Source organism: Lolium perenne, chromosome 7, assembly GCF_019359855.2.
Source record: "Lolium perenne isolate Kyuss_39 chromosome 7, Kyuss_2.0, whole genome shotgun sequence".
Lineage (NCBI taxonomy): Eukaryota > Viridiplantae > Streptophyta > Magnoliopsida > Poales > Poaceae > Lolium > Lolium perenne.
In genome coordinates this window covers 6,353,899-6,376,858 of record NC_067250.2, presented here as the reverse complement: position 1 = coordinate 6,376,858, position 22,960 = coordinate 6,353,899, and the positions used below count along the sequence as shown (strand labels likewise).

General features: G+C 54.1%; 1 protein-coding gene and 1 non-coding gene across 2 annotated transcripts; both read right to left on the bottom strand.

The window, feature by feature from the left end:
- Positions 1-444: 444 nt before the first annotated feature.
- On the bottom strand, positions 445-5,599 carry LOC127311597 (ruBisCO large subunit-binding protein subunit beta, chloroplastic). Its single transcript, XM_051342040.1, has 15 exons — positions 5,509-5,599; positions 4,503-4,717; positions 4,276-4,401; positions 3,730-3,867; positions 3,548-3,643; positions 3,149-3,391; positions 2,826-3,060; positions 2,580-2,749; positions 2,281-2,358; positions 2,111-2,182; positions 1,874-1,978; positions 1,620-1,712; positions 1,453-1,545; positions 797-920; positions 445-679 (listed from the first exon to the last, which is right to left on the bottom strand). Exons 2-15 carry the CDS (start codon positions 4,710-4,712, stop codon positions 666-668), a joined length of 1,797 nt encoding a protein of 598 aa, XP_051198000.1. The 5' UTR covers positions 4,713-4,717; positions 5,509-5,599; the 3' UTR covers positions 445-665.
- Positions 5,600-7,806: 2,207 nt separating this feature from the next.
- Positions 7,807-7,878, bottom strand: TRNAD-GUC (transfer RNA aspartic acid (anticodon GUC)). The gene has a single exon. It is a non-coding gene; the product is annotated as a tRNA-Asp (tRNA).
- Between the last annotated feature and the right edge of the window lie 15,082 nt (positions 7,879-22,960).

Below are 22,960 nucleotides of genomic sequence, written 5' to 3'. Positions count from 1 at the left end.
TCGATAAACTTAAACAAATTTACATATAGTATGTCTTATCTTTTAGAAAGATGGAGAAATGTTTTTTGCGTCACCTGATAAGTCATAGAGATGAAAGAGCTGTTTGCAGATGACTTTAATTGTGAGTACAGATGCCAGTTTATCTGTCGTGGATTAGCTCCAGCAGCAACTACCTACAGAAAAAGAATGTGTGCTTCCTTTATAAACTGAACTGCTATCACAGTATGCAATAAATTATGTTTTGTACCTGACAAGGACCACATATATGGTAATCTCCTCATCAGCTAAATCATGTTGTCACAAGGAAGCTTCTCTAACCAATATAGATCCAAGAAATGCCAAGCTCCCCTGGCAGGTGGTTGGCTCAGAGGAGAACAGTACCTCGGGTTTACATCAAGGAAAAAAGATTTAAACTGGGAAGAAATAAAGATGGAGCAAAACATGTAAGATTCCAACAGTTTTCCACGTAAAATCGGTATGTTCCAATTACATCAAGAATTCCACTAACGTTTCTCTGTTTATTTCGCCTTTACGGCGGCACAACACATCACATTGTTATCTCGAGACTACATCATCGACCTCTCTAGGCAAAACTTGGTTCGTGCTACCAAAAATAACTGATGAGCGCTGCTTTTCCTCCGCTGGTGAAACTCCGCCGTCATTCATCAGTACCCGTAGCCTGGCGGTGATCAAAGCACAAAAGCAGCAACAGTCAACAGCATGTTTCATTTCAAAAGAGGTTTGCAGAAAATGAAGCTTGGTCCGGGAAATGCTGGTCACAGCAATGGTCACGTACCAGAGTTGTCCATTGGGTTAGCGAGGGGCGCGGGCTCAGCCTCCTTGATCTCGACGACAACAACGTCCGATGTCAGGAAGGTCTTGGCCACCGACGCAGCATGCTCCAGGCAACATCTCACCACCTGTATTGGACATTTCATCATCGTCAGGAAACCGGACTCTTCATAGAGTCACCCTTCAGTCACACCAAAAATATTGTGTGCAAGAGAAAGAAGGAACCAAATCATAGGCTAAACCACGTGCAAGGGGTACAGTACAACATGTTCCTTTTCCGATCATTGTTCTCAAACTAGATTTAAGCAAAGCAGATACATTTAGTTGTTCTTTACTTCTTTTATCCCTTTGCAGTTCCCGAAGTTCTTTCACAGTGATACAAAATTGAAGCTAGGAATATAGACTACCTTTGTTTATCCTTTTGGTTCCCTCTTGTCTTTCTAGGACTAGACACTACAAGATTAGATCTGGACACTTTATCCCAAAGTAGCAAGACTAAATCCCCCAAAAGAAAAAGGGCACTGATCTAAGAAAAAATAGGATGCAACCCCAATAGCAAAGACAGAATAATGATGCCCAAAACTGCATGACCACCTAACCTAACTGCAATATCAATTTCATAATGGTGAAAGCAAGAGTGGCAGGAGGAGGGCTACAAACCTTAGTGGGGTCAATGATACCAGCAGCCATCAAGTCCTCATATTGCCCAGTAGCAGCATTGTAGCCGAATTTGGTGTTGTCGTTAGAAAGAACCTGGCACAGCAGCATTTTTCATGTTATGCAGATCCACGCGGGAAAATACCCCATTTTGAGTAACAAGCTCTAACCTTCTCAGTGACAACACTGCCATTGACACCGGCATTCTTGGCGATCAATTTAAGTGGGTAGCACAACGCCCTCCTCACTATTTCAGCACCGACCTAGAATAATGGCAGTAACATGTCAAACTGAAGCGCCAAACATGATAGTATCTGACTCATGTAGAGTGGTTGCACTGGGTTGAAAGGCTTAGAAGTGTAATTGAATTTCATCCTGAGTAAAACACTCAAAGGAGAGCAGAGTGGATTCATTTTGTTTTCACCTTCTGTTCATCATTCTCCAAGGTCTCCTTGATGGCATCAACTTTAGCAGCCAGTCTCAAAAGAGTGCACCCTCCACCAACAACAATACCTTCCTCAACGGCAGCCTGCAAGGAGAAAGAGGCAATTGAGAATGTTTGAAGAAACAACAAACTAATGGACTTAAATCCTGCTTTCTTGAGGAAGCAGATGAATGTGGCATCTTAAAATGTTTATTGACATGACATCAACTGACTTACCTTAGTCGCATTCAGAGCATCCTCAACTCTCAACTTTTTCTCTTTAAGTTCGGTTTCTGTTTGTGCTCCCACCTATCAAGTAAAAAACCATGACTTATAGTTACCACATCACCCTTCTTTCGAACTGAGAAAAAAAAGCAGCATGCAAAAAAGTATGTCCTTGTTAATACCTGAATGACAGCAACACCACCAGCAAGCTTTGCTATCCTCTCATTGAGCTTTTCCTTTTCGTAATCTTGTTCCGCTGCCTGAAAGTGCCATAACAACTTAGGACCGGAATTAATATTGCCGCACAGAGCTAACACAAACAAATTTCCAATCTGCGGCTAGGATGAAGCTGTAGACAAACAATATTACATTCTAATAACAGGATACGAATTTCCAAGCTACACCCAGAAACAAGCATGATGAAATGGAGCCTTCCAGAACTACGCTACCGAGCCAAGTGACCAAAAAGTAAATAGCATACCTCAATGAGATTTTTGATCTGTGCAACCCTCTTCGACACTTCTTCCTGGGTGCTGCCATCACCAACTATGGTTGTCGACTCTTTGGTAAGGACAACCTTCGCTGCCGTTCCTAGAACTGATTTGTCTGCCTTGTCAAGTGACAGGCCCACCTCGTCTCTGATTACAGTTCCTGCAGAAATAAAGAGTGTCACAAACAAGAAGCATCGGTGATCACGATAACACTCCAGAATGTATGTTCGTCTCACCTCCAGTCAAGATGGCAATATCATCCAGGTACTGGGTCTTGCGCTCTCCAAACCCAGGTGCCTTGATAGCACAGATTTTCAAAGATCCTCTAAGCTTGTTGACAACAAGGGTCGCAAGAGCCTCCTGCTCAATATCCTCAGCAATTATCAGAATTGGGTACTGACCCCTAATGGCTTCCTCCAGAACATTGATAAGATCCCTCGCGTTGGTGATCTTTTTGTCCACCAAAAGGAGCTGAAGATACAACATATCAATAATCTGAGCCATAAAGATAGTGAGCAGCAGAAAATACAAACTAACAGCTGCTCAGATTCCGGCGTACCTTGCAGTTCTCGTACTCTGTGGTCATCTTCTCACTGTCAGTCACAAAATAAGGAGAGATATAACCACGCTCAAACTGCATTCCCTCCACAACATAGAGATTGTTCTCGGAACTTCTCCCTTCTTCGAGGGTAACAACACCCTTCCGGCCAACCTTGCTCATAGCCTCAGCTATCATGTTACCAATTTCGTAGTTGTTGCCAGCACTAACTGCAGCAACATCTGCAAGCTCACTATCTTCAACCTGGAGCAAGAAAATGCTATTGTAAGTATGCTGCCTACACCAACAGTCATCTGACCCAACTCAGGCATTGGTAAAATATTGGCATATTGCTGAGGGGCAGATTGGCAGAACTAGAACCATTTTGACAGCATAACAGCTTAAGAGTTTAAATTCTACCTCCTTTGACATTTTCTTTAGTTCCTCAACAAGTGCTTTCGCTGTTTTCTCGATACCACGAGTAATTTGTACAGGATTAGCACCAGCTGCAATAACCTGAATAAAGCAGACAAATTTTTAGGTTTACAGAATAGAGAATCATACAGGTAATGAATAATCTCTACTAGTGGGTAGTGGCATACCTTAACACCCTCAGCAATGAGACCCTGAGCAAGGACTACAGAAGTAGTTGTCCCATCACCAGCTAAATCATTGGTCTTCGCTGCGGCTTGCCTAACCAACTTAGCTCCAATATTTTCAACAGGGTCCTCCAGCTCAACCTGCAGTAAATAATTGTTACTGGAAGCTCTGATTCTAAACTAACCATGAATTGCGGGACAAGAACCCCCAGGCCTGCAGTACAGACTCATTCAATAATAAAATCCAACAAATCTTCAACCCTTCGTATGATACAAACAGAAGGTGCAGCAGCATCAGAGTCGTACAGAAAACAGTGAACTAGTTGGGCTTGTGTGCTCATCTTGTCATCAGAAAGTATTACATCAGGATCATGTAAATTAATTGTGATGTCATGCAAAATCATATGCATCAACAATGAAATAAACATAGTTGGATTGCTGTATGAGCACTGAACACAACTATCTCAGTGGAAGTGTAGGAATAACAAGCAAATCCTGGAGTGCCATAGCGATAATCAAAAGCTCTAACATGATAACATTGCAATGTACCTCTCTTGCAACTGTAACACCATCATTGACAATCCTAGGGGACCCATACTTGCTCTCCAAAACAACATTCCTTCCTTTTGGTCCCAATGTAACTCCAACAAGATCTGCAAGCTTATTGACTCCAGCCTAAGATATAGAAACAGGGTATTAGCCTATGTTCAAGGGTCACCAGGCACCGCCATACAGTAAGAAATAAATATAGGATGTGCAAGAGGTGAGAAGCTCACCTGGAGCTTCTTGGTGGCTGAGCCATCCTTGTTGAAGTACAGCTCCTTAGCTGCTTTTACCCTGAAGCTGCATTTCCTCTGAGGACGCGCATTCCGTGGCCGGCTGACAAGGGAGATAGATGATGCTGAGAATGGCTTCTTGTCCGATGCAATGCCAGTTGGAGCTGCCATGAGCCCAGCAGTCGAAGTAGCACCGAATGGTGAAGCCATGTTTCCTGTGCAGCAGGGGTGATAATATCAGAATGACAGAACACCACATAGCGTATAAAATACAAAACCCATAATCGACTCGGAAATAGGCAGCGCTTTCGTTACTCTACTGAAGTACTGTCCCCGATTTCTTTTCCAGTAGCATGTATGAAAACCAATACAGTGCACACACGCAAGTCAATTGTACATGCTATCACCCCACCCAGACAATATTTTCATTCAACCCATTTGTAACAGACTGGCAGACAAATCATAAAGGCGAACCCAATAACACCTGCAATTCACAGCAGGCACATGGCTCCTTTGCAACTTAGGCACAGTGTCGCGCCCTTTGGCACCGACTAAACTAACAAATTTGACAAAAAAAAAAAGGTACACCATTCTGCACTAATGTACTACCAATTACAGCGGGCTAAGTACAAAGTCGGAAACCCAGCGAGCCTGGGGAGCACCAACAGCCCACGGTATCTTGGTATAACTGATCTAATCCCACTAACCAAACAGTAGCACATACAACATCCCAGACCAAGAACCACGCGCCAATCAATTTCGGCCTGAAAAAAACGAACTTGAACCCCCCCCCCCCCCCCCCCCCTCCCTGCGCCCGAATTCACACCCTATGAGCTAGAATCGGAACACTTGGCGACCAGCCCATCTAATCCTCAGGTCACCCTATGAACCAGAATCGGAACACTTGGCGACCAGCCAATCTGGCCACCACGCGCAAATGCGACGACCCGGCGGGCGAGGAGCGAGGAGGGGGCTAGAGAACGGGGAGAGGGGTTGGGGCCATTACCTTGGCGCCTCGGCGGAGGAGGAGGAGGCGGGCGGAGAGGATAAGGGCGCTGGTAGGGGTGAGGAGGGGTTTGGTGGTATGGGTTGGGGGAAGGAGAAGAAAGGGGATGAGGTCTTAAATACACGCAAGGGTTTTGCAAAGGGGCCTGGCATCTTTCATTTACACCCTTTGGTGAGTATGTTTTTAATTCCTTTCAGAAAAAAAAAACCATATTAAAGAAAAATTAATTTAATATACTAGTACAAAAGTCTACACTTCAAGGGAGATGCACTCCTCAAAATAGGCTCTCTCCCCGCTGTATTAATATAGCAACCAACCGATACAACACGCACTCTCGGGCCGCAACACAACCAAGCCCAGAAGAAACTACATAGAAAGAAAACAAATGCTGACACCGGCAGCTCGACAGGAACGATGACGACCAGCAACCGATGCGCCCTCTGGAGAACTCCCTCCGACGCTCCTAGCACACCGGAGCGCCGCATACCAAGCGATGCCTTCAACAAGGAAAGCGACAACTACACCGTTGCTGCCCGGACTGATCCTACCATTTCCCCCGGTATGCGAAAGGGATTGGGGAGGAGGTACAGCCGACGCAATTCAGGAGGGCATGGTGACACCCGTAGGCGTCGCCTCGTCGGTGTCGGACATGCCGAGAGTGATTCGCTAAGTGATGTAGAAAAACATTCCAAGAAATTGTACTCCCTCGGTACTAATATAAATGTCTTGACTAGCATGTACAAGCAAAATGCATCTACGTGCATCGGTATCCAGATAAAATTAAAACACTCTTTTTTGGACAGGGGTAGTACAGAAGGAGAAGAAAGGGGATGGGGTCTTAAATTTTCACACAAGGGATTTACAAAGGGGCTTGGTATATTTCATTTACACCCTCGTATTAGTATTTTGTATTCCCTTTCAGGGAAAAAAGAATTTCTTAAAAGAAAAAATCAATTGAATATAGTAGGAAGGTCTGAAATTTTAGGGGTGAGGGATAAGTACACTAAATAAGAGTCAAAGTAGATGGATTGACGAAGAAGGATTCACTAATTGATGTAGAAAATTCCGGAAAAATGTACTTTTTTTAAAACACACTAAAGACACATATGCTTAGAAATGCATACACACATTCATCTCTATGAACGCACGCACACATACCTTCCCCCACCGAGGAAGCACCTTGGAGAGACTAAATTGGCAGGTCTTCGGATCGACGAAATCACCACTACATACGTCTAGCTATCAATGTAGACGATAATTTCATCATGGTATCGACATATAGGAAATACAACTAGCATTTCTTACCTTTGTGTCCATCATCAAGATCATGTGGCAATTGTGTTCTACATCACTTAGTGATCAGATTGGCGAAGTCACCATCATAGACTCATAGTCGCTATCGACAATAATTTAATCATGGTATTAACATCTAGCAAATACTACTAGCATTGCTTTCCTTTGTGTCCATAAGAAAGAGCATGTGGCAATTGTGTGCCTTCTATCATGATCGTGGGTGTGAACAATGGTCGCGCGAGCACCTTTGTCATGTCATAACTTAGAATTGTAGATTTAAATGGAGATAGATGTAACTTTAATCTTATTAAATTTGTCATATCATAAATTAGAATTGTAGATTGAAGTGGAGAGAGATGTAAATTTTATCTCTATTAACCATAACATAAAGAACAGAATGACATATTTAGTCACGTGGAAAAACAACGTACAGATATAGCGAACATCACTAACATACAACTGAAAATGCATGCGGACCTGGAAATGTAGCACTTCGTGTTTATAAAACCAATTTTACTCCCTTCTACTCCCTATGCCTATAAATAAGTGACTCAACTTCATTTAAATACGAATTTTTCTATATGTATTTTAGTTATAGATGCTTTAGCGTTACAAAAAAGTTAAGTCGCTTAATTTAGACAGAGAAAACATCATATTTTAACCACAAATGGAGTGAGAGCCCCCTAGGGTAAAAGTTAAGAAGATGCCACGGAGGCAACAACCAGATAATTAATAACATGCCATGGAGGCAACAATCTGATAATTACTATGAGGTCTCAAGAAGGGCTCCAGGTTGAACAACGTAGTTTTACAGGGTGTATGCCACAAAAGAGGGCCTGGACGGGCCGGCCGAGCAGGATGCATCGAAGCGCACCCTCGACCGTTGTGGAAGCGTCTAGAAGATGCAGCGGGCCAGGATTAGGCTCTAAACGGGCCGAAATGGCCACAGCTTCGGCCCACGGAGCGAATGGGCCTGAACGGCGACGAGGGACAAAAAAAATATTGCGCCGTTGCCGGGGATCGAACCCGGGTCACCCGCGTGACAGGCGGGAATACTTACCACTATACTACAACGACTTTGATGCCATACTTTCCCTGGTTTCTATATTTCTTTTTATTTCGCAACTTCGCACTGCAGGTCAGAGACCGTTCTGTAGTTGCCAACCTGCTCGAGCTCAGCTTAGACGACGGTTTGCATCTACTCTACGAAAAAAAAAACAGCTGGCCAGGTAGTGTACAGCCAGTACAGTTACATGCTGCAAGGCCTCGGTTATTGCGAAGTGGAAACGAGAACAGCCAGCTGAACTAGCAAGTGAATTAACACTTCCGGGAGGACACCTTGGAGTTTCACGCAAAGATGGTGCCGCCGCATGATCCCGTGGCTGTCGGAGGGCCGTCTTCATCGGGGCGAGTTCAGGGGTCGGCGACCGCTTCCTCCCTTCGTTCTATCTTTGTTTCGGTGGTATGTCTAGCATCGCCCGAAGGCACGTTGGAGTTTTGTGTCCGGTGAATCTTCTAGAATTTGGTCCCTTTTCATGTTAATTAGTGTAGTTATAGGTTTGGCTCTCTTCCGATCTACGGTCCTTCAAGGCCTTAGCACGACGACTTCTCGTTCGTCTACTAGAACAAACTCTATTTCGATAATCTTTGCCCGACCTCAGTGACGGAAAGGCGAGGACGATGACGCGCCTTCAGCTCACTCCTTAGTATTATTTGTACTACTCTCGATGTTGACTAATAGATTGATAGTCCTTTTGCCAAAAGGAGAGAGGTGCGAGGGGGGAAAAGAGGGATTTTTTTATTGGACTAACAAGTGGGCCTCGGCAATTTGCCCGATAGATGGGATCCTACTGGTCAGAGTCCGTATTAATTCGTTGTCAATTCACGTTTAGCTTTTATTGAAAAAAGGTTAAAAATGTGGTGGTTTTTGTCATGAAAATATAAAATGATAGTAGATGGTAAATTTAAGCATCAAAGTGGTGGTTTATACTATATACTTGAAAATGCAAGTGTTGCGCATCCCGATTTAAGCTCGTTGAAAGCCATAGGGATAAGAGAGTGGTGGCAGAATCTAGAGGAATTAAGAGGTTTTTTTTTTGAGAAACACGAAGCTTTATTGATTACTTAACATCTTTATAAAGTTCATTCCTAATACACTCACGGATCACTACTACGAAAATTTTACAAAAAAGGAAAACTCATTCGACCAAACGATCCATCAAAGGAGCTTAAAGACGAGGAAACGTTAGTTAGTTGCGGTACCAAGAGGCAAAATCTTTGTCTCATATCACTCAGTATGTCATCTAGGATAAAAAAAATAGGTCATCAAAGTGATCACATCAGCTTGTCTTTGCTATCGCCCTTTAAAAACGCTCACTAGACGTCGAGAATTGCTTCAACTACCCTGCCTCTCTCATCTCCCACACAATTGCGACCATAAAATTAGCACGGGTCCAACTAATCAATGGAACCAGTCCATCAAATCAATCAGATCTTGTAAAATAATGTGGTGGTAGATTCTTGTATTTTAAGGGCATGTATAATGCGAGGTGCATAGAAAAACTAAACGTTTTTATTTCTTAAGCATCGGTGCTTATTTAAACTACACAGATGCCTAACTAGAAACCTCTCATATACAAATAAGAACTAGTGATTAAGAAAGAACTTGGATTATTTTCGTAAGCACTTCTCTAAGCACATGCATTGTACACGTCCTAAGATGATAGGATCCATTATCAAAGGAAGTTGCATGCCTAACCAATGTTAGATTCTTGCATTCTACTTTGATAAATGCTGGGCGGTTTTCTAGTAATACCTCTGAAAATCTGGCCAAACAAATCTATTTTAAGATGACAAGATCTCTAGAGTTGTTCTATGATTGATATTAGAGGGCGGATTAGGACCAAAATGTTACTAGACAATCACATTAATAGTTCATAGTATGAAAAGATCAAGAATAGCAGTACGCTTGCAACTTAATGGATAATGAGCAAAGATTCGAGCGGAGATATCTACTATGAAATGAAGTTGTAGGTCTAGCACATAATAGCATGTGGCCCAAGTTGAGAACTCACAGTCATCAATTCATATCTCTTTGTCACTGGCCCACAATGCCTATTTTGTTATCAAGTTGAGAGCTTCTCTTGGTTTCATCATGATGTTGTAAATGTTCATATGATCAAATAAATTGCGGCCTTAAAGGACTGGTATTTGCAAGGTACACAAAGAAGATGTACACCGTGCACTTGGCACCCAGTTCCATCTCATGCTTACTAGCAATTGGTAAGTCTTTTTCTCGACTTGTTGGTTCAGCCCATGTGAGAGTGGGGGATGTATGCTTGTAGAATCAAGCATTCTTCCTGAACAAGAAAGCTTGTGCCCAGCCAAAAAAATAACAAGAACACATAGAGGATGGGTTTATGGGTAGACACATCTACACTTTTGGGTCAAATCACTCAAGCATATTCATACCAAGACAATGATCGTTGACATTTGTGGGTCCATACCCATATTTCAAGGTTGAGCAACCATCTTTTGCGCAGTCCCATGACTTTTGCAACATGGATATGGAACCTTGCAATGTTAATTGTGGCCATGTCCCTATTATTATATGTGTCGGGGGGAAGACCCCGGATAGGGCAATGGACGCGGAGCGGCCGGCTGGCCGCTGGCCGGCTCGCGGCAAAGGCCGGCTGAGGAGCAGCCGGCTGGCGCCGTGGCCGGCTGGTCCGGAAGCCGGCTGGCTCTAGGTCCTAGTCGGCTCGGCTGCGGCCACCAATGCCGTAGCCGGGCCGGCTTCTACAAGCCATATCCGATCGGGGTTTGTACCTCGACCGACTCGAGGCTGGCGAGTCTTGCACTGGAAGGAACCGGGTTGGTGATCCGGGTTCCTAAAGTCCACGCTGACTCCATCTTCCGTAAAGCGCGGGGCACTGTGGAGCAATAGTGCCGCGCGATGGACAGGCCGTCAGGGCTTACGACGATCCGTACCGGCTACAGTGGCTGACGGCGACAGGGACACCTCCTCCATACCGCTGACCGTGGCAGCCGGATGGGACAGGCCACGATGCCCCAACCACTCCCCGACGTCACCGCCTCGGGAAGGAGCGGAAGCCGAGCCGGCCCAGCCGGCCAAGAAACTATAGGGTCTTATATGTAAAGTGCCGGTGCCTATATAAGCCGCACTACCCCTCTCGTGCAGGGGATCGATCATTTATTGCTTTCACCTACCTACGTAGCTGCCCCGTGAGAGAGACCATCGTCTTCCTTAGCCTCTCGGGCCAGCCGGACACAGCTCTAGGAGCACCACCGCATCGTGTGATCATCATATACACTCATAGCAGGAGTAGAGGTTTTACCTCCACCGGAGGGCCTCGAACCTGGGTACGTCGCCGTGTCGCTCGTGCCCATACCCGCTTCCGGATACCGCCGTGAGATCCCTCAGGAACCACTTCGATTAGCCACCCTATGGCATATGCCGTGACGATACCACGACATTTGGCGCCCACCGTGGGGCCTTCAGCATCCTCGGCCGGTGTCTTCATCCGGACGGGCCTCACCATCACCACCGGCGAGCGAGTCGCTTCAGGCTTGATCTGGAGATTCGGCTCCCTCAATCGCGCGCCGACAACGCTGGCTGCTTCGCTGACCGGCCCTTCCCAGCCGACGGCAGCGTCATCTCCTTCGGCGGCTTCGACGTTTACGTCGCCACCGTCGCACCGCCGCGCTACCCGCGGCAGTGCTGCGCTGCGCTAGCCCTCCTCCGCGAGCCGGCAGCAGCGCTCCCGCCAGCCCCGCCGTCGTGCAAGTCATGATGGCTGGCGAGGAGCTCCCCGAGAAGAACCCGCGCACCCGCGGCCCCGGCTGAGCGCAACATCGACCCCCACGCCTCCGGCTCGGGCCCGAAAGCGCCACCACCACCGTCCCGGCTGGATGCAGTCCGGCAAACCGAGCACCCCGCTCACGCCCGGCGGAGATCCCACCGCCGTCGAGGCGGACTTGGAGGCGCACCGCCGACTCCTCCTCGCGAGACCGAAGAACTGGCTGCTGCTAAGCGCCAGATGGAGATCACCCAGCGCGAGTACAACCGCGCCCACGGCCTCACCTGTGCGGCGACGAGCCAAGCCGAGCTGGCCACATCCGCCGCAGGGCCGCGACCTTGGCGCCGAGATCGCCCGCGACGGCGCTCCTTCGCCGGCTCCGTCCGCGGAGCTACCCGTCTACAACACCCCGACAAGAACATGCGCGCGGCGAAGCCGCCGCAGAAGAGCTGAACCGCCTTGAAGGCGAAGAGTTACGCCGCCAGACCAGGCAGGATCGAGCCGCTTAACGCAGCCAACAGTGCAGATCGCCGACCCTGTGTATGTCAATGCCCCCAGAGCTTCTCACGCTCGTGGAGCTGCAGTGCAACGACAGGGAAGGCGCCAGGGACACGGCCGAGTCCGCCTCCCCAGGACCAAGCCGGCGCCATGACTCCCGGGCCACGCACAGCTCGGGCCGGCCAAGCCGACAGCCGAGCGGCAGCAGCCGCAGCCGGCCCTCCAAGCCGGAACCAGGAGCAAGACTCCGAGCCCCGCCGTCATCACCGAGCGGCTCCAGAAGCAAGCGGCGCGCGCCAGCCGGCACACTCCCGGCTGGGCCCGCGCATCGAGCCCGCCGACGCCCGAGATCGCCTCGACCGGCTGGTCGAATCCCGCATTGCGGAGGAAGAAGCTCCGCCGGCCCAAAGTGCTTCGGGCCCCGCATCGCCAACGAGCCCACGCTCGAAGGCTTCACGCTCCCCGCGACACCCCCAAGTACGACGGCACCGCCAAGCCGGAGGACTGGCTGCAGGACTACTCCACCGCAGTCGGCATCGCCAAAGGCAACAAGCGCTGGGCCGTGCGCTACTCCCCCCTGATGCTGGTCGGCTCCGCCCGCACATGGCTCAATAACCTGCCAGCCGGCAGCATAAACGGCTGGCTTGACTTCGAAGCGGCCTTCATCAGCAACTTCACCGGCACCTATCGCCGGCCGGGTCGCCCCCAGCAGCTCGAGATGTGCAAGCAGGGCCCCGACGAGACGGATCGCGCGTACCTGACGCGTTGGTGCGAGATGCGCAACTCCTGCGAGGGCGTGCACGAGATCCGTGCCATCGCCTTCTTCATGGGAGGCTGTCGGCCCAACACCATGCTGTGGCACAAGTTGCGCCGCAGTGACCCCAAGTCGATGGCCGCCTTGATGGCCATCGCCGACAAGTACGCGCTGGCAGAGGAAGCCGGCAAGGCGCCGGCTGATATTTCACCGGCTCCAGCAAGGCGGGACAACAACAGGCCGGCTGAGCACAAGCCGGCCGAGGGCGGTTCGCATGGCAGCCGGCGGGACAACTACCGCGGCAAGCGTCACAGCGACCAACCGGACCGCCGGTACGGCTCCGCCCACGTAGCCGCCGTGGCAGACAACGCGGCAGGCGGCAGCCGCCGCCAGAAGCAAGACCGGCAGTGGAAGCCGAAGTACACCTTTGAGCAAATGCTCGACTCGCCGTGCAAGTACCACAGCGGCAAGAACCCCTCCAACCACACCACCCGCGACTGCCACTTCATGAAGCGGCTGACAAGCGGTGAACCTCTACCGCCTCCACCCCCGCCTCCACCAGCCGGCGGGACGGGTGGCCCAGCCGGCGCAGAGAACGCTAACCTCGAGCACCACGAGGCTAACCAAGTGCACCATGGCGGCCGATATCTGGCCGAAGACGCCACCTACATCATCTTCACCTCCGAGCCCGAGGACAGGACGAGCCAAGAGCGCCGTTCCCTCGAGGTCAACGCGGTCATACCGCCGGTCCCCGCACCTAAACCGGTCGAGCAGGCCATCACTTTCGATCGCCGTGACACACCGGCTGTCCTGCCGAAGCCGGGCAGCTACGCCATGGTCCTCGACCCCACCATCGGCACAACCCGGCGCAGCGTGCGTTTTTCGCGCGTCCTCATCGACGGCGGCAGCAGCATCAACATCCTCTACCGCGACACCGCCCGCCAGCGGGGCATCCACGAGGCCGAGTTGCGCCCCACCCCCACCGTCTTCCACGGCATCGTGCCAGGCCATTGCTGCCAGCCGATCGGCCGGATCACGCTGGAGGTGATGTTCGGGCAGCCGGATCACTTCCGCACCGAAAGAATCGAGTTCGAGGTGGTGGACCTCGTGAGTCCCTACCACGCGCTCCCGGGCAGGCCGGCCCCGACCAAGTTCATGGCGGTGCCCCACTATGGGTACCCGAAGATGAAGCTGCCCGGCCCCAAGGGGGTCATCACCGTAGCCGGCGACTATCGCCGCTCCATGGACTGCGCCACGCAGAGCTCCAAGATGGCCCGTGACGCTGGTCATCGCCACCGAGAAGCAGCTCATCCACGACGCCGTTGCCCTCGCCAAAGCCGCGCAGACAGACATGCCGGCCGCAGTGCAACCCGGCTGGGACGACTCACTTCCAGCCGGCCGACCACACCAAGAAGATCCTCCTGGACCCGGCGCAGCCGGACAAGTTCGTCACCATCGGTGCCGGCTTGAACAAGAAATAGGAAAGCGAGCTCACCAGCTTCCTCCGTGAGAATCGGGACATCTTCGCATGGACTCCAAGAGACATGCCGGGTGTGCCGAGGGAGTTGGCTGAGCACCACCTCCACGTCCGGCCTGAAGCCAAGCCGGTGAAGCAGCCTCTCGTGCGCTTTCGCCGAAGAACGAAGGAAGGCCATCGGTGAAGAAATCGCCCGGCTCCTAGCTGCCGGCTTCATCATGGAAGTGCTGCACCCGGACCGGCTGGCGAACCCGGTCCTGGTGTTGAAGAAGAACGGCTCTCGGCGCATGTGTATCGACTACACCAGCTCGAACAAGGCGTGCCCGAAGGACCCCTTCCCCTGCCGCGCATAGATCAAGTCATAGACTCGATCGCCGGCTGTGAACTCGTTGTCTTTCCTAGATGCCTATTCGTGCTACCACCAGATTCCTTTGAATCCGGCTGATCAAATAAAGACTTCGTTCATTACCCCGTACGGGGCTTATTGCCATACGACTATGCCATTCGGCTTGAAAAATGCAGGCGCCACCTACCAAAGGTGCATGCAAAAGTGTTTGCAGGATCAAATCGGCAGAAATGTTCACGCATATGTGGATGATGTCGTTGTAAAAACCAAGGAGATGCCTACCCTCCTTGACGACCCGAGAGAAACCTTCACCAATCTGGAGAAGATTCCGGATGAAGCTCAACCCGGCCAAGTGCACATTCGGCGTGCCGTCCGGCCAGCTCCTTGGCTACCTCGTCTCTCGCCGAGGATCGAAGCCAACCCGGACAAGATCTGCCCTGGAGAAGATGGAACTGCCGCGGTGCCTCAAGGACGTCCGTAAGTTTGCCGGCTGCCTGGCCTCCTTGAGCCGCTTCGTCGCCCGGGCCGGGGGAGAAGGCAACGCCCCTGTATCAACTAATGAAGAAGGCGGACAAGTTCGTCTGGTCACCGCAGCGGATGAAGCCTTCCGTGACTTAAAGCGCGTGCTCTCAACCGCGCCAATCCTTGCAACGCCGGCTTCAATGGAGCCGATGCTGTTGTACATCGCAGCCACCAACCGAGTGGTTAGCGTTGTCCCGGTGGTGGAGCGCAAAGAAGCCGAAAACGAGAGAAGCTGGTCCAGCGCCCGCCTATTACCTCGGCGAAGTGCTCTCCCGATCGAAGCAAAACTACCCCCACTACCAGAAGGTCACCTACGGCGTCTACATGGCGGCCAAGAAGCTCAAGCATTACTTTCAAGAACATCCCATCAGGGTGGTTGCCACAGCGCCTTTGGCGGAAATCATCGGCAGCAAGGATGCCAACGGCCGGGTCGCCAAGTGGGCCCTGGAGCTAGCCGCCCACACTATCCTCTACGAGCCACGCACAGCCATCAAGTCGCAGATCCTCGCGGACTTCTTCGTCGGCGGGCTGAGATGCGCACTCGCCGCCCGTGCCGGATTCCACACATTGGAAGATGCACTTCGACGGCTCGAAGATGCGCAACGGCTTGGGAGCCGGCATCGTCATCACCTCTCCCAAGGGAGACCGGCTGGACTACTTCATTCAGATCCACTTCTCCGCATCCAACAATGTGGCGGACTATGAAGCGCTCATTCATGGGCTGAAGCTGTCCAAGGAGATTGGCGAGCGTCGCATACTTTGCTTCGGCGACTCCGACTTGGTCATACAGCAAGCATCCGCGGCGGGACGCGAAGGACGCCAATATGGCCTCGTACCGCTTCCATGTCCAGCAGCTATCCGGCTTCTTCGACGGCTGCGAATTCCACCACGTGCCACGAGCAAACAACGAGGCGGCTGATGCCTTATCCAAGATTGGCTCAACCCGGCAAGCCATCCCGCCGGGTGTCGCCTTGGCGGTTCTCAAAAAGCCGTCCATCATACCGTCACCGGACTCGGATTCAATATTCGTGCCGGCTGACCCGGGGGCTGCTCAGTCCAACCCGGGGGCTTCATCGCCCAAGTCGGGGGCTAACAAGCCAAACCCGCCGGCTAGCATGCCGAACCCGGGGACTTCTCAGTCCAACCCGGGGCTTCATCGCCAAACTCGGGGGCTAGCAAGCCGAACCCGCCGGCTAGCAAGCCGGACCCGGCGACCATGCAGTCGAATCCGGAAGCTCCCACGCAGGAGGCCCTGTTGATCAGCGTATTCGAGATAAGATGCGTACCTTCATGGGCACAAGAATTCCTCTCCTACCTCACCGACGGTGTGCTGCCTGATGATAGAGTCCAGGCCAGGCAGATTGAGAGAAGGGCCAAGGCCTACACCATCATCAACCACCAGCTGTACAAACGCAGCGTAAGTGGGGTGTTCCAGCGGTGCGTCGAGCCGGCTGAAGGGATTGAACTCCTACGAGAAATCCATCAAGGAGAGTGCGGACATCACGCCTCATCCAGAGCCATAGTGGCCAAAGCCTTCCGGCACGGCTTTATCGGCCGATTGCGCTCGTAGACGCAGAAGATTTGGTGAAGAAGTGCAACGGCTGTCAGCGCTTCGCAAAGCAAAGACACCAGCCGGCTTCCGCCTTGAAAACCATCCCCATCACATGGCCATTTGCCGTGTGGGGCTTGGATATGGTGGGCCCATTCAGAACAGCGCGAGGCGGCATGACACATCTCTTGGTGATGATTGATAAATTCACCAAGTGGATCGAAGCCAAGCCAATCAAGAAACTGGACGGGTCCACAGCCATCACATTCCTCAAGGAAATCATTGTGAGATTCGGCTACCCCCACACCATCATCACCGACAACGGCACCAACTTCTCCCAAGGCATCTTCTCTCGCTATTGCGGGGAAATGGGAATCCGGATGGCCCTATCTTCTGTGGCACACCCAGAGTCCAACGGACAAGCGGAAAAGGCTAACGGCTTAGTCCTAGCCGGCATCCGGCCCCGGCTGGTGGAGCCGCTCGAGCGAGCAGCCGGCTGCTGGATTGAAGAATTGCCAGTGTCTGTGGAGCACATGCGCACAACGACAAATCGCTCGATCGGCTTCACACCATTTTTCCTCGTATACGGGGCCGAAGCCGTCTGCCGGCGATATCGAGCACGACGCGCCAAGGATCAAGCTCTACACAGAAGCCGAAGCCAAAGAAGCTCGCGAAGATGGAGTCGACCTGGTCGAAGAGGCCCGGCTGCTGGCTGAGTCTAGATCTACCATCTACCAGCAAAGCCTCCGACGCTATCACAGCCGGAAGGTCCAGCCCTTAGCATTCCGAGAAGGAGACCTAGTGCTCCGGCTGATCCAGCGGACAGCCGGACAGCATAAACTGTCATCCCCATGGGAGGGTCCCTTCATCGTGAGCAAGGCAGTAGGCAATGATTCCTACTATCTCATAGATGCCCAAGAGGCTAAGAAAAACAAGCCGGACAAGGCTGACGAGGAGACTAAACGTCCCTGGAATGTCAGGTTACTCCGCCCATTTTACGCATGAGAGCAGGAATGTATGTATCCCTTGTATCCCCTTTGTGAGTTATGAAAAAGCTTGCGCCAAGAGCGCTGTTTCCGACAAGTTTTTCGCATACTTTACCTTGTTTCGCCAATTGGCTTGAACCCTCTCACGCGGTCGGCTCAGTAACGTGATCCGGTTTCCGACAGCCGGCTTCCGACCAGCTACAGACCGCAACCCGGCTGTCCGGCTGGCGGGAGTAAGGCCTAGGGAGCCGGCACGCGAAAAACGACTAAGGGAAAGAGTAAAAGCGAGTTGACTTGCAACTTTTCCTATAAGTGCCGGATTGCCAAATTCAGCTCGCTCGACTGAAATACTATCGGCCTCACCCAGCGGCCCGCTCTTGACCCGGCGACGGACCGCAAGTCGGACGTACGACCGGCAAGGGCACAGCCAAAGAGTGGGGCGGATGGGAAAAAGCGAACGAGTCGAAAGAAAGCAACTCGGCACGTAATTGGTTAACAAACACATTAAAGTGTGGCATAATTAAAAGGCGATAATATTGTCTTACATCTGCACCCGGCATCCCGGTTATTTAATAAACTGTCTTGGCAAAAGAACAACTGAAAAGCAGGAAATCTAAGCCGGAGGGGCATCAGCGGAGCCGGCTGCCGGGTCGTCCTCAGGCACGTCTTCCGCCTCCTCATCATCCATGTATTCTTCATCGGATGGAGGAGGGTTCGGGTCCGCGACGAAGAGGGCCTTGTCGACGAAGCCGGCGATGGTGCTGGCTCGAGCAAGACGGGCGGCCTTGAGCTCAGCCGGGAGCTTGTCCTCCACGCCGGCTCGCCGGAACTCAAGCTGCCCCAGGTCCACCTCGTTGTACCAGGAGAGGACGAAGGACAGCGCCATGTCGGCACCGGCGCGCGTGGCCGACTCCTTCCAGTCGAGGAAGCGGTCCGGCGCCCGCTCCATCGCGGAGATGAGGCCGGAGATATCTTGCGGCGCCGCCTCCCTGTGCCACAAAGATGGGCACCAGCTCTTCAGCCGCCTTCCGGAGCTCCCAGCCGAGCTTGGTGACGGGCTCGGATGCGGGCAGCCATGGACGCCAGGTGCTCCTCCAGGGAGAAGTACGCCGAGCTGCCCTCGCCGGTCTCCCGCCTCCCGGAGTCGCGCGCGACGACAACGGCTGCCACAGCCGCGTCCTGCGTCGCCGGGAAGGCCGCTGCAAGAAGAAGAAGCAAGTCGAAACCATCAAAGCCGAAATAAGCTGAAAAATGCAAATTTTCGAAGTCCTAAGCCAAAGGAAAAGCCTGGCGGCAGCCGGCAAGAACCGACTGTCCCCAGCCCAAAGATGAGGATAACGAAGGAATCGAAGTTTCTGCTGCCGGCTGCCAACAAAAGCCGGCAGTCGACAGCCGAAAGCCGGCAAAGGGAAGGAACATAGAGATGTACTCACCCGCCAAGCCGCGATCAAGCGCGCTGAAATCGTCGGTCCAACGCTTGGCGGTAGCCATCAGCTCCGTGGACTTGGCAGTGACCTCCTCCTGCAGCGCAAGCCGCTGCTTCTCCACCTCCGACAGCCGCCGGCTCAGATCATCCACCTTCTCCTTCTCCGCCGCCCTGAGGGAGTTGAGCTCGGTGATGTGGTTCTTCTCCAGCAGGCGCAGCCGTGTCAGCTCTGCTCAGCCAGCTTGAGCTTGCCGGCGGCGGATCGGCCCGCCTCCTCGCTCTCGGCGCCTTTGCGCGCGAGCGGCTCGGAGATCCGACTCCAGCTGCGGGACCTTGGCGGCCTCAATCTGCGAGGCGGCCGGAAAGAAATGTCAGCCAACCAAGATTAAAAAAGAAACAAGACATCAAGTCGAAAGAAGCATAGAGCTTACCCTTGACAGCCTCCGGCTCGCGAGCCAAGCCGGCTCGCTTCGATCTTAGCCTTGTGGTAGCTGGTCACCACCTGGTTGTACAAGAAGGTGCGCCGCTCCTCAACCGTCCGAAAGAATCGGTTGCTTAGACGAAACCTCGGATCCGGCTTCAGGCAGCCGGCCCACGTCTCGGAGGGCTACCATGACAAGAAAATTGCAAAAGAAAAGAAAACACACCTTCTCGGCATCCTCCAGCGTCGCCAGCTGGGCAAGGGTCTCGGCGGCCTTGGTCTTGAGGCTGGCGCGATAGCCGGAGAAAAGCATCTTCATGGGCGCCGTGCCAGGCTGCCCCTCCCGGCTGAGTACCTCGCAGGAGTTCGCCCGATGCCATGCCCTCTCCATGGTTCCCGCCGAGCCGGGCTGGAGTCGGAGGCGGACGGCACAGCCACCAGCCGGGCACCCTTGGCCACTTGATGGCCCTCTGACGGGCCCGCTGAGCCCTCCGTCCTCACCAGGTGGCGCGAGTCGGCGCGCTCCGTGCGCGCCGGCTCGTCCCTCGCCGGCTCTCGCCTGGTCGGCTCGTCCCTCGTCGAGCTGCGGCGGCGGCGCGCTCCGGGCGCAGCGGATGGCCCAGCCGGCCCGATTGTCTCCGGCGCACAGGGCGCCCCTCGGACTCTCGTCCAACTCCACCACGGTGGGCCTGCTGCCGGCTCCGGCCGCAGCGGCGCGGCCTGCCCGGCGCCGGTCCTAGGAGCAGCCCCGCCGGCTCCGGCCCGGCCGAAGGCGGCATGCCCCGCCCGGCCCCAGCGGCTGGGTCCAGAAGAGGCGTCCGGCGCGGGAACATGTCGTCCAGCGTCGGCTGCCGCGTTGGCTCGACCCGCGTGCCGCGATCTGGCGCGTAGGCCAGCGGCACGGCAAAGGAAGAAGCCCCTGTCGCAGGCGGCGGCGGCGTAGGCGCGCGCGAGGAAGGCTGTGGCGTCTGCTCCCTCCTCTGGCGCGGAAGCGGCGACACCACGCGTGGAGCTTGCCGGGAGCCGCCGCCCTGGGCAAACTTGATAGGGGCCCTAGCCGGATAAACAGAAAGATAATAAGCACAAAAGTAAGGAAAGAAAAGGAATCAAACAAGAAAGAGAGAGAGAGCTCACCCGGCTTGCTCCGGGACCTTCTTCGGCTGATGCCGGCGCTGTTTCTTCGCCCTCGACTCCGCGGCGGCGGTGGAGCCGGCTCTCTTCGTGCCCTTGGGCGCCGAAGTCGCCGTGGCGCTTGGCGGCCTCGTGCGCAGAGGCACGGCGGGGATTGGCCCCGTGCCGGACGTCGCCGCCTCCTCCTCCTGGTGCTCTGGTGAAGGGGGCGGATTGTGCTCCCCCTGGCCGCCTAGATCAGGCGCCTGCGGCAGGTCGTCGTCGCCGGCATGGTCGCCGGCTTGGTCGGCCGGATCGACGAGATCCGGCGTCCACCTCTTCGTCGCCAGGTCGCCGTCCTCGGCGTTCTGGCGCTCAAAAACCTAGAAAGACAGAAAAACATGAACATAGCCGGAAGTCGGCAGAAGAAAAAGGAAGTCGGCCTCGCAGCCGCAAGCCGGAAAATGGCAAAGACACGAAGCTTACCCGCGCCGGTGGATGGTTCCTGTCGCAGGGCACCAGCCCGTAGCTCCAGTCCTCCGCCAGGTTCGCCTTGGTGATGTGGTTCACCCGGCTGGCCACCTGGGCCTTGGTGAGCGGCACCTTGGACGTCCGGTTTGGATCGAACCGGCCGGACATGTGCCCGATCTTGTGGGTGCGCATCTGGAGCGGCAGCACCCGGCGCTCGGCGATGGTGCAGAGAAGATCTTCGGCAGTCAGCCCGCCACGGTGGCTGTCGCCAGGAGATCCCAGAGAAGGTTCACCTCCGCGTCCGGATCCGTCGAGCGGGCGTTGTGGCTCCAGTTGATCCGGCCGACGGGAGGAGCCGGATTGAACTCCGGCAGGTTGATCCGGTCGACGAGCTCCCCCTCGTTGCGCACGTAGAAGAATGACATTTGCCAGTTCTTCACCGAGTCGACGGTGGGGATCTTGGGGAAAGGCGTACCAGGCCGGGTGTAGATCGAGGCGGCGCCGCAGGCTCGCAGGCGGCCGTCGTTGGTCTGCGCCTTCAAGAAGAAGAGCCGGCTCCGAAGTCGATGTCGGGCCACAAGCCGGCGTAAGCCTCCATGAACGCTACGAAGCAGCTCAGGAGGACGCACGCGTTGGCCGGCAGGTGGTGCGGCTGAAGGCCGAAGTGGTCGAGGAATTGCCGGAAGAACGGCGAAGCCGGCAGACCCAGCCCGCGGTCGAGGTGCGCGCCGAAGACGACGCGCTCGCCGGGCCGCGGCTCGGGCTCCACCTCCTCGCCGGGCACCCGCGTGATGACCGATCGCGGGACTCGCCGGAGGCGCACCGAGCGCTCGATGTCGTCCTCCCGCATGTAGGAGCCCCTCCACGATCCACCGGGGGACGCCATTGACGAGGTCGAGGAAGAAGATGACCGGGAGAGGCTGAACGGCGAGGAAGAACCTTGCGATCGCGGCGGCGACAGCGGCGGCTGAGGACGCTCCGTCGAGACGCGCGGCCCCGTGGCGCCGGATTGGCGGGGTGGCGGCGGCGGATCGGTGGAGATTCGCCCGCCGGAGTTCGCCAGCGGAAGATGTTCGCCGGAGCAGCAGCGAGCTCGAGCGCGCAGAGGATAGCGATGGGAGCAAGAGTGCGAGGAAGAAGAAATGGCAAGTGGTCGCCTCGAGGCGCCCCCCCCCGCGGCATTTATAGCCACCCGACGCGGGCGGTTGGCCTCCAAGTGGCGGTCGTGGGCCGTAACTCCTCCCACGTCGCCGGATTTACTGCGCCGTAACTGCGCCGTAACGCCTCCCACGTCCCCGACGGTTACCGAAACGGCCACACCACGCCGCCCACTACCGCACCGGATCCGGGGAACATTGATGTGACCAGACGAACCGACCACCGGGCCGGGCGTCGGACTCCGTCAAGTCGGGCGCAGGACCCGAGGCGGCGGAGACTCCGGCGCGCCGCAAGCCGGAGCCGGACCAAAAGTTCCACTCAAGCCAAAATTCATCAGCAAGGCGGAGGCGCCGTCAGATCTTGCAAGAAAGCAAAAACTGTACAAGTATAAAAAGCGGCCGGCTAGAAGCAGCCGGCAGGAACGAGCCGGATGAGGGCGCAGCCGGCTGAATGGAAATTCTCGCCGGCCCCTCCGAGTGCCGTCAGGATATACTCGAGAAGCCGTGAAAACCTGCCTAGGGTCCTTCGGGCGCAGGACCTTGCCAGCTTCGGGGGCTAATGTCGGGAAGACCCCGGATAGGGCAATGGACGCGGAGCGGCCGGCTGGCCGCTGGCCGGCTC